The 15,225-nt window shown below is 34.1% G+C and overlaps 1 protein-coding gene across 1 annotated transcript; it reads left to right on the top strand.

Moving 5' to 3' along the window:
• The first annotated feature begins 717 nt into the window (after positions 1-717).
• Positions 718-14,853, top strand: LOC148276605 (trypsin-1-like). The gene is made up of 6 exons (XM_088234043.1): positions 718-780; positions 2,797-2,951; positions 5,571-5,722; positions 6,354-6,562; positions 10,093-10,256; positions 14,441-14,853. The coding sequence occupies exons 1-6, from the start codon at positions 732-734 to the stop codon at positions 14,606-14,608; spliced, it is 897 nt and encodes a 298-aa protein (XP_088090169.1). The 5' UTR covers positions 718-731; the 3' UTR covers positions 14,609-14,853.
• Positions 14,854-15,225: the final 372 nt, after the last annotated feature.

Here is a 15,225-nt window from a genome sequence, read left to right as displayed (position 1 = left end):
TCCATGGGACCGCAACCAAATTTAACCAATCAGATCAGTTTTGCTAGCTCACGATAAAATCGTCCAATTAAAAACCATACTGAAAAATCAACAGCTGAATTCAAGATTCAATGGTCGTGGATTCCGGAACAGGATGTCTAAGTTCAAACCCCGCTCTACCACAACTTGTTACCCATTTTCTAATACAGTTATTTACGTATTTGGGTAAATCATACGAACGTAAATATTTCCTTTTTTATATAAAATAAACAAAATATTTTTATGCGTCTAGAAAAATTGCTAGCATAGGACTTTTGGTAATATCTACCACTACCTAATATCATCACGCCTTTTCTCGTAGGGGTAGGCAGAAACGATGGAATTCGACAATCGCTTATTTATACTATGAAATAGGTTTTAGCTTCAGCTTTTATACTTATTAGTATAAAATTGTGTAGTCCAGTGTATTCCTTTTAAAACAAAAAATCTGGGTTGATTTAAAAATTTTTTTTTTTTTTTGCGGTCTTAAATTTTGACACCGCTGAATCCCAAATAATTGTGTGTGCACGCCTCACCCAAGGTACTGCAATAGAATCTCCTGCAACAATGTGAGCTATTTGCCCGCATAAACTGATATTTTATCACAAATTCAAGCTTATCTCGTAGTTTTGTTTTCGTTGCACAATATAATATAAGAGCACGAATGAATTATTTTGATTTAGTGAATGGTTTCTGTAGTCTGTGCATCCAAAATGGATTTGATATTTGTAATTTTGTGCTTTGGGTTTGTCAGTGTCTATGGTAAAGCTTCACAAAACATCTCCAAAATTATAACAGTGCATTTAAATAACACATTATAATGGTGTAGTATCCTCTTGTTAGGGTATACTTATTTTACCAAGAAATTTATATAACGTCATTTTTATTCGAACTTGTGTTTTCTGATGACTAACTTGATAATCGAGGCCACTGATAATATTGTGCTGCCAATAAACAAGCATCATCCATCCTTTAAAGCAACTTTGCTGACTAACGATAAATCATATTTGCATTTTCCTGATGAATTTCTGTTATTTTTCATACTTTTTTTATTCATTTAATGGCAGGCAAACGCACTGTTAGAGCAGCGAACTGTAGTTTTGTTATGTTATCTTCAAAATAGAAAGCAGGTTATGTATTTTAAATCTTCTTGTATTTCCTTGAAAGGGCCTCCTCTACTTCAAGGGGACGGCTGCTGTCGGACTGCAAGTCAGAGGTTAGGCTCGGTGTTAACTCCTCGAATTCAGATGAAAAAGAGAGCGAGCTCGTGCGTTTCTCGTTTAATAAACTACGGAAATGCACGAAGTAACGACGTATTTCAAAATGTGTAACAATATTAATTGAATTGCCAGTGTCACTACACTGCAATACAAATAAAATAATTTGATATTTGACAGAGATCCACCCCCCCCTGAGAGATTACCGGAATCTCTATTAAACAAACATAAAAATTAAATAAGTAACCGCAGCCATTATCAGACACTTCGATTTCCAATACACAATCAGCAGCTTCTTACCAAAAACGTGGAATTCACAAAAACAATAGTTATTAAATTATCCAGTGCCCCATGAGGTCAACTAATCTCCATTCAATTTCCTTTTGCAGGATTTTTACCTGAGTCGCCAGTAAAAAATATTGTAATGAAAATCAATCAAAGCTGATTTTACATCCGTCGTACGAATCCACACGACACGGTTGGGTCTAAAATATTAGGTCTATGACTTAAAAACCGGAATTTGACACTGTATATGCGCTGTAGAAAATCATTGACATACATGTCTTTTTGAAGCTCTATTCATAAGCTGACAAAATCAGTCAACAGCTGTTTAAGGTTAATCTGTTTTTTCTGCCTTGTCTGTAATATTGTTTTGCTCCCATTTAACATTTTTTGTAAATTAATGGTGTTTGTTTCTGGCTAGTATTACCAAGAATGGTAAAAGCCATAATAAACGGAAAAAAACCGCAAAAAACAGTGTTTGATTTGCTTGTGCGCATCATATTTTTTTAAATCAAGGAAAATTTTGAAAATTGTCAAAAAAAAAGGATTTGCCGAAAGTTTTGCTGAGTCACTTTTTTGCAAAGAAAACTGCAGCCGAAATCATCGTTTGCTCGTGAAATTGTATGGCAACATGCTCTTGCGAAATCACAGGGTTTCGAGTGGTTTCAGCGCTTTAAAAGTGACGATTTTAATATCAAAGACAAAGAGCGGAGTGGACAGCCAAAAAAGTTTGAAGATGAAGACCAGAAGGGAGTTGTGTATTATGAGCTTCTAAAACCGGCTGAAACTATTACTGGAGAGCTGTGGAGAGCATTAAGGATAAACGGCCAGAATGGGAGACCAGACACGAGACATGACAATGCTCGGCCACATGTTGCTCAACCCGTTAAAAACTATTTGGAAAATAGCGGACGGAAAGTTCTGCCGCACCCGCCACATAGTCCAGACTTGACGCCTTCTGACTTCCTTTCTTTCGGTCGATGCAGAATGCACTTTCCGGAGTACACTTCACTTCAAGGCATAAAAAAATGGCTCAATTCGTTCTTTGATTCAAAAGACAACCGGTTTTTTTGAGATGGCATCCACAAATTGCCAGAAAGATGGAGAAATGTTGTAACTTCCCATGGACAATACTTTGAATAACAGAATTGTATAAGATTTTCTTTTATAAACGCTCAAATTTCCTTTAAAAAATTCGGTTTTTAAGTAATATACCTAATAAATAGGTCATTTATAGAGAGATCGGTGAATTAATTTCTAATGGACGAGTTGTTTGAAGGTGTACCTGCCAGGAGTCCAGGACCTAAGCCAGGGAAGGTAGTGGGCGGCCATGAAGCGGAGCCCCACTCCCACCCTTACCAAGTATCCTTGCAAAAGAGAATCCTGTGGATGCACAGGCACAATTGTGGAGGCTCCATCTTGAACGAGTACTGGGTAAACTAAAATATTTTTATTTAAGAAGAACTAAAAAATAAGCGCCACAGAATATTTTTTCAATACCGCTCCTATGGTAATACTCTTTGTGTGTATTTCCCGAAATAAAAACTCAAAAACCGTAAACAATTTGTATAACATGTTTGGTGTTTATTTACAGCCCTTAGGCCCGGTCGTTTGATAATTTCTTCTAACAATTGGATTTAATTTCTTTTATTTTTGCAACCCCGGCAAAATCCACATTTCTTCAATTCACAAAAAACTGATGCTTTAAGCTTTTATTAAAGCTTAAACTTTGTTTTAAATATTTAAAATTTTTATCAGTTATTATTTTATAATGAGTGATGAAATAATCGTGATTATGTCATGAAACCAAAGTGAAATAATTAATTTAATTTTGGAGATTGCCAACTTTGCAATATTCAAGTAGAATTTGTCATATTTGTATCAAACCTAATAATTTGAAATGAAGATCCTCACAAATAAAGCCGTATTTTAAAGTGAAAATGTTATAATTATTGTAAACGATTGTATTGTGAATAAGTTTCAATTAAAATTTTATTTTTTTTAGATTTTGGATTTCGACGGATTTCTAAGTAATACCCTTAATAATTTATGCATTCCTCTTGAAGATGCTGGGGACCAACAGTTTGTAACTTAGAAGGGATGGAAATTTACCGACCATTTTTTCCAGGCTGATTATAAATCGAGAACTCTTCTTTTGGAGAGTATCAAAATTTATGTCCCGGATAGATATCTCCAACTGCATCAGAACCGACTGTTTTACCTCCCGGCTTCCAGAACCAACCTGCTCCTGGTCATACCGAAAGGAAAAGTAGTCAGGCAGCTGAACATTATCACTTTGGAGATCGTAACCTTTCTTAGCAATGAAACCATGAAACCATGTTTAAAAGGCAAATACTGTTGTTATCGGAGAGTATTATGCCTTCATAATATCTAAATCATTGCTCAAAGATTCCTGGCCTGACATGTTTTCCCAATTTAACGGCTCATATATTATTATTCTGTGTTTTATTTTTCATGTTAATTTGGTGATAGTTATTCATAGTAATAACAAAATATTTTTTCATCATATTTTAATATTTTACCTAGTTTTTAAACTCATGATCAAGCAACCTATCTTTGGTATGCATTGTATCAACATTTTTTTAACCTCGAATGTCTGGGCATATAGATTCCTTTATATAAATATAGGTATGCAATAAAATAATAAATTATTTGGATGAGGGTTAAAATATCAGCAATGGCGCTGTGTACTAGTGATAATCCAAAACATTACCCACTTACGATACTTTGAGCAAATACCTAAGTAAATGCGTGGGAGTTCTATTTGAAAACAGTATTTCATAATGTCAAATAAAAAATCTCGCTTCGGAAAATTGGATTGAATGAAAGACATTTTTTTTTCCATTAACTAAATGAAACTTTAAACATTTCAACTTAAGGAAAATAATTTCATAATGTGATACGTTTTCTCATTTAAAAATTGAAAGACACGAGACGGATAAGTCTCTATTCAATTTTTGCTTTCGAGATTTTCACCTTAAAAAAACCACTTAAAACAGTGTCAAAAACACTTAGTGCGTTTGCCTACCACGCTAAGGTTCCTTGGTTTATTATTGCTATATTTTCCTGAATATAAACCGTTTATAAGCTGTTTTTACGTGAAAATTAATGCTTTTCTAATTTTCACGTAAAAAAAAATAAAGTATTGTCCATCGCTCTCCACTACTTGCTCCCATATTTCTGAGGAAATACGAAAACCATCTTGAAAGAACGTCTCATCTTTTGAGCTTGTCCACGAATCGAGCCATTTTTTGGCATCTTCATAAGAATGGAAGTGCTGCTCAGCCAAGCCTTGAGTCATCGATCGGAACAAGTGGTAATCGGAAGGAACAATGTCCGGTGAATACGGCGAGTGGAGTAGGACTTCCCATTTGAGCGTTTCCAAGTATGTTTTGACTGGCTTAGCAACATGTAGCCGAGCGTTGTCATGCTGCAAAATTACTTTGTAGTGTCTCTCCTCGGATTCCGACGTTTTTCCTTCAATTTTCGGCTCAAACGCATCAATTGAAGTCGATAGCGATCTCCCGTGGTGGTTTCGTTAAATTTGAGGGGGCCATAATACATGGTGCAGAGCAGAGATGATGATGCTGTTCGGTGATGTTCCGATAGAGCATGATCACCGTAAGTCTCCACAAGAATTATATTTGCTTCAGCCTTTTTACGAAATTCGACATGTTTAACGCTTTGAAAGAATATGTTGTTTACACTTCGGTGGAATAACATATACTGTCATTTCAAGGTTAATAGTGTAGAGCTTCACGATAAAGTTGACTGTAGTATTGCCCGATGTAAAAAGGTTAAGATAACAGCATCTGTCGGGAAACTGCGAGAACTTATTAAAATTCCTATTCAATAATAGGGACAATTCCCGCATCATCTAGCCTTTATTATCAATTCAATGAATGGACATGATTCACGATTGTATTCCTGTTTTTATATTCATCAAAATATAATGAAATTCACATATATTTAAGACTGACGTTTATGTTAATGTATTTTAAATTTGAACATGATTTTTTTTTATTATTTCAGGTACTGACCGCAGCTCATTGCGTAGAAGAATCATTCTACAGTTTCCTTACTCCGTTGGAAGTATACGCTGGTATTCACAGCCTCAAGGGAAGGGAGAAGTCCACGCAGGTCTCTAGAGTAGTAGAGAGAGTCATACATCCTAAATATGAAGGGTAATAAATATATTCATACCATTACCTAATTTTAGTCTAGTTAAGTAATAGCAGCACTTTCAAGTTATTCGTCTACGTAAAACAGTGCTAAAATCTTAAAAATATTCACAACGTAAAAGTTAAGTAGGTAATCCGAATTCACTACTTTCATTTCTTGACTAAAAAACATATTTTGGACACAAATTTAACAACGTTAAATTAACTTTACAAAAAAAATAAACCCTAACTAGAGATGTAATTTTTATTGATTTTTAGAACTTTGTATTTATTTATTCATTATTACTTACATTTTTTAAAACAATTTATTTACATAAGTATATTACAGTTTTTATTACATTATAAATGAATTCGGTATTTTGTTATTTTAATTCTGTTCCTCTCCAAAAACGAAACAAGCTCTTGTATATTGAGTATAATTTGTACTTTGGGTTTATTTATATAAATAATTAAAACCAGATAATCATAAAACAGTTAAGATTCTACAAAGTTTAAACAAGTTCTATAAAACCTCGTTCTAAACTTTGATTTTATCATTTTATCCATTTGATTTTATTTGATTCTATCAACCATACATTTTAAGATGAAATAATTTAAGATAAACAACATTAGAGAATTTTGTTGATTTTTTTAGCGACGTGAATCCGTACGACATCGCCCTTGTCAGGGTAAACAAAGCTCTCATCTTCAACGACAAGGTCCAGCCGATCAGCCTCCCTATACCGGACATCACCCCTCTCGGGGAGTCTACCCTCACTGGCTGGGGCCTGCAGAAGTCGTCTCCTGGCAGCAGGCTGCCGGAGTACCTCCAGGAAGTGGACCTGCCTATCCTCACTTTCAAGGGTAGGAAGAGATATTCGATTAGAGATTAAGCGATTTTCGAGAGATACAGAGAGTAAGGATCGCTTTGAAAAGTTTAAGTGCGAAACTGTAGGAATGAGGTGAGGTTTCTGAACAAACTTAAAATTCATTTAAATCTGGCGCCCCTGTGGTGAAATGGCCAAGACGCTTTCCTGACTCACGGAAGTTCCGGGTTCGATTTTCAACGACATCACATAAAAAAATGTGATTTTTCTCAAGCTCACAGGCTATTTACGAAAAACTGTTTTTTGCTCACATTATGAAATAATTCTTTAATACGTAATACATACGTGCATTATAAAATAATTCTTAGAAGCTGAGATTCTTTGTGTAATTATGGAATTGTGTGATGCTTAATTCTACCGAAACCAACGTTAATTTTTTTTAAAAATGTATTCACTTATTGATTCACAGACAAAACTCGTACATTCTCATTTCATATGCAGATAACAACTTAAAGATAAGGACAGTACTTTCCTCAACTAGAGTTTCGTCTCTGAATACGGGCACAATCCAAAGTTTTATGACATTTCACCTTTATCATCTCGTGATATGTTGAGGAGTGGACAGGGCGTTAAGAGGATAATTTAGAGAATAGACTGTATTGTTAGGGTAGGAACGCAACTCCGCTAACCTGCTGACAATGAGGCATGACATGATGTTGGAACCTGGTGGAGAAGCCGGCGATCTCGCGACGCTGGCACAACTTGTATGAAGATGGCGGTCTGAGTAGACGCTGGCACACTCGGTTGTTGTAGTTGTTAGGGAGCATTTTACTCGAAGGATGCTATTTGTGTACCTACTGAATTTAAATGTGTTTGTCTGGCACTCACGCATGATTATTTTTACGTGGAGATGCCCTAGGAAAATGAGAAAGACGGACAGGTAGATATAAATTTGGTTGAGAGTTGGTCCGAACATGGTATTTTAAACATACGTCATAATTAAAAACATCAATTCAAATGTGCCTCTTCAAATTTATTGGCTTTTGTTGGCTTGAGGCATCCTGCTACTATTCGTGCCATTTCGTTGACTGCTATGTCCACTTGTTTGGAATGAGCAGTTTTTTGCCACACCGATCACACATACTCCGCTGCTGATATACACAAGCCTCGCGTCAAAGTTCTAAGTATTGATGGGGTTGCACCCCATGTTGTCTCCGTAAGTGTACGTATTCTCTTGTTTCTTGCACACGCCTTTTGCTTACTTTGCACGCAGGGCTTCTTATACGTTAGCGTTCTATAGCGGGTGACTCCAAGGTATTTCGATGTTTTCTAATGTTCTCTCCCATCCATTCTACGTTCAGCTCTCTGGCAAGAAATGCAGAAAGTTATGTTTTTATTGGATTTGGTTTGAGGTTATTTTCCATATCTTAGTCTTCAGGTATCTTCAGGGAGTCAGACAGATTTTCCTCATCCATTTGGTATGTATCCTCCTGGGCAGCCACGGCTGTGTCATCGGCATAAATGAACTGTTTGGCTTTTAAGCCAGTGGTGGGTTGGCCGTTTGTATAAATATTGTAGAGAATAGGCGCAAGAACACTTCCCGTGAGGTAGTCCATTTTTTTTAGTTCTCCGTCTGCTGTTTTTGCCTTGAAGGGTGACATAGAACCTTCTATTGGACAGGAGCAAACCAATAATCTGGGCAAGCTTATAGTCCTTTGTTAGGATGTAGATTTTTTAAGAAGCTTATTGTGGTGGCCTACATATACTGAATAACGTCTAAATCTATCAGTAATTAAATTATCTCACAGAGAGGCCTACCCACCTTCTCTATTTCAATCATTTTGATGAAGGTACAAGAAAATTGGTTCGATTCGATTTACATTCCCTTAATTCAAACAAAGGTGGACGGTTGAACGAATTACTTTATATTGTAGGTATGTAATGTAATCTATGTATGTACTGTATCGAAAGAAAATTCGTAGTTTGATTAAACGCATTAGGAATTACATATTGAATATATTTTATTTTATTTTATTTAGAATTTTTACAGCTATTACATAAAAAAGAATAAGCAGAAAAATATTAACAATACTAGAGCCAATTTAAAAAATTCACTGTAAATCTAATGACACATAATATATAAGAAAAGAGTTAACGTAATTTAATGTGTGTGACGTTTGTATTCATGTGTATGTGAATGTGTATGCGTAAATGAGTGAGGGAGAGGGTGCGTGTGTGTGGGTGCGTAAGTATAAAAAAATAATTGTTTAAAACTTGTAAATATATTAAAAATGGTACAAGAAAGAGCTTGGTAAAAAGTTTGAAACTTTTTTGTTAAAATTTAAATCAAGAAATGTTATAAATTGTATTTTTTAAAAGTATGTTAGATTTCAAAACCGTATTCTGAAAAATTAGCATTTTATTTTACAATTTAACTAATACACACTGAATGAATTATGTGCGACGAGTCCCATACAATACGAGTACGGTAGGTAACCACAAAATGCAGTAAATACGATATAATGTCAACAATAAAACAAGGTTTGACAATACGCGAACGTTGATTCAAAACGAACATACAAATACATATTATATGCACCTACATAATATATAAATAAGAATAACATACAAGTTTGATAGAAATTATTCGAATTATGAAAATCAGGTGTCACAAACAGTTGGTCCGCAGTACGGGGATACATAATTATATTAAAAGATCTTCTCACTATAAAACTTATATTTGTTCAGGGATAGAGAGCAACGGAGAGGAGGATGCGGACAATAAAAATGTATTACCTATGGCAGTTTTGATAAATTTAATATTTTTGGTAAATATATCTATGTCGTTAAATTTCCTGTTATGCGTATCCATAATACGGTTAATCGTAGCGTTTTTTGACGAATTTGTTCTGCATTTAGGTATGCGGAAAAGTTGTGTATAACGCGTTTGCCTCTGTGGTACCTTAAGATGAATGCGGGTAACCAATTCGGGGGAATCTATTTTATCAGATATTATGTTGGTGAGTAACACTATATCAGCCGTGGTTCGTCTATCAGCGAGAGTTATATATATATATAAGAAGTTAAAGGAAAATCTTACTATAAAAATAAATGAAACAACTTTTTATTTGATCAACTTTGTTTTTAACCATTTTCTATTTTTTTTTTAAGATGGACATGTTAAAAGTCGGAATAATCGGCGCGCGTGCATGATAAGATGTATGAATGTAGAAGAAACAAGATCTGTATGCAAAGATAGAGTGATGTGGCGTTCTATCCTCCCTGCCTACCCTTACGAGGAAACGGCGTGATGGTTTGTTTGTTTGTTTGTTTATTTTGAAATCCATTTTGTAACTTTATTGACGTACATTTGAATACGAAACAACTTGCCACACGTCACGTCGATTTGACGAGTCGGCAGAAACAAAACCCAATTTGCAATACAAAAATATTTTGATTTTCGAAAATGACAACGAAGTCGGCGATAGCCGAAGTTACCTGCTTGTTATTTAAAAAGTGTCTTATTTTACTCCCAGATCTAATGATTGTATTTTATTTTTATTACAGAATGTAACGATTCCGTAGAGTCCTTCCGCGATAGTCCTGAAGACAGGAATCCTCTGGATGAGGACTCCAACATCTGTACAGGACCCCTCACGGGAGGCAAGGGAGGCTGCAATGGGGACTCCGGAGGACCACTGGTGCAGTATGAAGAGACTGGTGTTGTGCAGGTGAAATTCCTTCATCATTCCCCTTTTCGCACCTAATAAAGAGTCCCCGGGGATTCTATAACAGCTGTAGGTGAATGTTCGGTTTTTGATCCCGATTTTTCCACACTTAGTCATACGTAGGGCACTGTATCTCAATCAATTGTTCATTTAGGTAAAATAATCAGCCTTCGACTTCGTATGCCAGTTCTTTTGTTCTTCTATAGGCAAATGTATCAGGTTTAATACGATTTAAATAATTTTGTCGCAGCTCGGCCGTTTACCAATAAATTGAGAACAGAGAACTTAAAAAAAAAATAAGCAAAATATTTTGATATTCATATTTCCTATAAATATCTTTAAATCCTATCAAAATTTAATTAATACCATTTAGTACATGGCAAAATAATTGTATTTTTTTCCATCCAAAGTTTTCTGGCTCTAGCCGTTTTTACGGGGAAAAATCACGATCAGGGAAGGCATGGATACTATGGAGAAGATACTTCTAAAATCCTAAGGAACAATTGTATTAAAAATCAAACTTATAGTAATTTTTAGGTTTGGCCTAAACTGTGCACAAATGGCTCGAGCTTTTCTGGAATTATTTAATATGTTAGGATAAAACCTCCCAAATAAATATTTCGCGTTGATCTTGTTAGGAATCGAACCAGTAGCTCAAAACAAATACAAACCAATACTACTTTCGGACAAAGGGATTTTGAGTATTATTCAATTAAAATCTATAACCTACTTCCACTATCTATTAAAGCAATTAGTAGTGAGAAAATGTTTTAAAAGGCTATAAAAAAATGGATAGTGGAGCTAGGTAGAAGTAAAATGGATTGTCTCATTCGCCCATACCAATACTGATTCAACTGTTCCACAACTGTATAGCTTATGTTAGGTTTTTGTTATTTTCGATGTACATAAATACCTTGTTTTTAAAACTGTCTGAATATTTGTTAATTATGTTTGTTTTTTAAGTTAGTCTTTTTTGTTTATTCTCAAATGTAATTTCAAAAAACTAAATTGTCAAGTGTCCTCGGCACGGGAAACCCCAGTGAGGTCACATTATTTTTATTATTAATTATAGTTTGTAAGTGAAAAATATGAATAAATAAATAAATAAAATTAAAATAATGAGTCCTGTTTACAGCCAAAATTCTCTTCTTAATTTTGTTTTCAAAATACAGTTCTGTAAAAAAGAAAAAAATAAAAATCACAAATAACTATCGACGTGCTTAAAAACATGCTAAGCATTTGAGCGATCACAATGAACGATAATGAACATGCTTAAGTTATCGCAGTCATAAGTCAACGCGTGTGTAATCTCTAAGTCAACGCTCGTGTCGGTTTGTTTTTTGTTTTCCTTATAAATAGATACTACTGTTCACTGGCCAAAAATTTTGCGTTTACTATGAACAATAATACAATAGATTGCATTTGCAAAATAGTAAGTTAAATAATAATAAGAATAGCATGATAAATAATAAATTAATTAATAAAAATAGCATAATATTTTGGAATATTTTCTATATTTACACCGGTGAAATTCAAATATGTGATTGCGCAGCAGGATTATACGTCGCGAAACGTAAATATTATGACATTTAATATTAGGTGTTCACGTATGTTCCATTGTGATCGCGAATACGATAAACAACCATGGTGAGAAATTGCTATCGCGTCGCTTATTAACACGTCGATAGTTATTTGTGATTGAGCTTCAGGGGGATTTACAGTAGTTAAAATAGAAATTCTCGTTGTAAAAAGGTAATAGAAAAAACATTCATTTTGTAAATAAAAAATAAGAATTCTCATTTTAGGAGGAAAAACGTTGATTTTGTTTATAGAAAAAATGTATTCACTTTTAGAACTTCATGGAAAAAATATTTACAAAGCTGCTATCTACTTTGAGCTACGTACTATCACTTGGTGACAGTTGTCACCGGAATTGTTGCTGCAAGGAACAAAGTATAATTTGTTCAAGAAGAAAAATATCTAAGAGTTTGGGTTGACTCGGAATTATCTTTTACAAAAAAAGCTGACTTTACTATTAAGAAAATTGCAAACAGGGTATCACTTTTAGGAAGTATAAATAGTAAACTGGACCTTAAAACCTCTCTGCTGATATTTAAAAGTATTATTGTTAGAGAGGGAGATTAGAGAGTCCAAATAATACAAAGCAAAGCGATGAAAATAATATTGAGATGTGGTAGTCGCAGGAAAGAAAATGATTCAACTTCTAGACACTATGGCAATTGATCAAAAAATCTAATTCAATGTTGCCAATGAAATTAGCAAAATTATTAAAGGAATAGTTCTGAGATATTTTCAAAACAAACTAAAAAATAACGAGTTCTTTCATAACTATGCAACAAGAGGATCTAAAAATATAAGACTAGAAAATCAATCAAGAGCAATGTCCCAGAACTGCCTTATGTACAAGGGATTTAAGTTATTTGAAGAAATGCCAGAAAACATAAAAAAGTGTAAATATATTTAAAATAAAATGTAAATTATAAATAATGTTTGTTATAAACATGTAAAAGAACAGTTTTAATATTATACATTAGGATAGTATGTTGGAATAAGTATAAATGTAAATATTGTGTTGTAAATTTTATACTAGACTATATTTATCATCTTCTTCTTCTTCTTCAGCCTTCTGTTCTCCACTGCTGGGTATAGGCCTCTTCCATATTTTTCCATTTTTCTCGGTCAGTTGCTACATGCAGCCAATTTTTACCCCCTACAGCAGCTATGTCGTCGGACTATCTTTTTTTAGGTCTTCCGACGCCTCGCTTATTCTCCCAAGGTCTCCATCTTAAAATTTTAGGCGTCCATCTTGTGGGGTGTTATCTAGCAACATGTCCTGCCCATTGCCACTTCAGTACGCGATCCATAATATCCGTTATTCTGGTTCTGTTTCAAATTTCTTCATTTCATTTTATCTCTTAGGCTTATACGAAGCATGGATCTTTCTATGGATCGCTGTGTGCATTTGAGCTGTTCTAAATTTTTTTGTCTGGCCATGGTCTCTAATAGATATGTTGTCACTGGCAGTATACATGATTCGAAAGTTTTCCTTTTCAGACAAATCGGAATCTCTTTATTTTGAAGTATGTGCCTTAGTTTTCCAAAAGCTGCCCAACTCATTCCTATTCGTCTTGGCAGTTCCGTCGTTTGGTTATCTTCGCCCAGTTTTATCTTATGTCCAAGATATATATATTTATCTACCATTTCGAGGTTTTTATTGTTAACAGTGATGATATTGTTTTCTGGACTTATAATTTTTGTTTTTGTAATGTTCATATTCAGACCGATAATACTAAAAGCCTCGTGCAATTCGTTAATCATTCGACTCAATTCATCAATGCTTTCACTTATATAACGATCATGTCATCAGCAAATCTAAGGTGACTCAGATATGTGACATCTATCTTCAGCCCCTTGTTATCCCAGTTGAGGGTTTTAAATATATCTTCTAGGGCCAACGTAGATAGCTTTGGTAAAATTGTGTCACCTTGTCGCACACCTTTTTGTATTACAGTCTTAGTGTCGTCATCAATTTTAACAGTCATTGTTGCATTTTCATATATACAATTTATTAGTTGTAAATATCTAGATTATAGAGTATATATTCTTGCGTTTTGAAGTGCCTCGATAATTGCCCATTTTTCTGAATCAAATGCTTTTTGGTCATCAATGAAAGCTAAATGTATAGGTGTATTATATTCCGTTGTTTTTTCTATGAGCATTCTTATTTTCTAAATGTGATCTCTGGTTCCAAAACGTTTCCGAAAGCCAGCTTGCTCTACAGGTTGATAACTATCAAATTTTAGGGTTAAGCGATTTGTTATGATCTTAGTTAACAATTTATAGATGAGAAAGCAAACTAATGGGTCGATAGTTGTCTAGATTATCGCTGTCTCCTTTTTTAAATAAGATTTTTACCTCAGCATTTTGCCAGCCACTAGGTATCCTGCCTTGTTCTAAGCATTTGTCTAATAATATTTGTATTACTTCTATTAACTTTATCATAAAACCAAATAAAAACAAATAAATGGAGAGGGAAAAGAAAGTTTAATAATATGTCCACTACTTTGTTAACAATATAGGTGTTTACAACAGGTGGCGAGTAGTGAGACGATTGTTGGTCGTATATATTCATATTCACGTTTATTTTATAAAATTGTCGTTTTCAGGTGGGTATTGTGTCGTGGGGATTCAACCCTTGCGGCTCTAAGGGCGCCCCTACAGTATACACCAAGGTTTCGTCCTTCATCGACTTCATTGAAGAACACATGGATAATAACGACTGGGCCAAAGTAAAGAAAACCAAAATACCCAGAATATCTAATAACTTGTTCTAGCAAACGGCCATCGATAAATTCCCTATTTGCTCACGATAAAATACTTTCAATACTATTTTAAGAAATATTTAGTGCATTTGAAAAACAAGTTTAAAAAATATTTATATTGTACTAATCGGGATAAATCCTGAATGTGTTAATTTAAGAGCAAATTATTTATAGGAAAGTTTACAAAAGTAATGATGTCATTATAATGTAAAAAAAGTCAATTGTAATAAATAATTTTTGATCTAACTTTTAATAATAAACTGAATTTGAAATAACCTAAGTATTTTTTTAATCCCACGTAAAAATAATGCTTATGGACATAATACGGATATTTAAAAAAAAATATTGTACACTTTTTTCATTGATAGGTACTATTTTTGGTACTTAAAAAAATTGTACTTGCTTAATAATCCTGTTAACTACTTTAACTATGGTATGAGGATCTGGTGGGATTAATAAAATAAATAAATATAGCGCGGCGCAGTGTCAGACTCCCCCCCTACCCCGCCTCGTTTCACCCCTGCAGAAGTAAGCAACCATTTGCTTTTTTTATGTTTTATTTTTTTGAATTTTATTCGTTCTAAAAAAATATTTTAATGTGCCAATATGTCTTCTTGCTCATACTGTGA

The sequence above is a fragment of the Micrasema longulum genome, unplaced genomic scaffold (assembly GCF_059751315.1).
Source record: "Micrasema longulum isolate JH-2025_06_02 unplaced genomic scaffold, ASM5975131v1 h1tg001182l, whole genome shotgun sequence".
NCBI classification, from domain to species: Eukaryota; Metazoa; Arthropoda; class Insecta; order Trichoptera; family Brachycentridae; genus Micrasema; species Micrasema longulum.
Note: the sequence above shows the minus strand (reverse complement) of the source record. Positions and strands in the feature narration are given on the sequence as shown.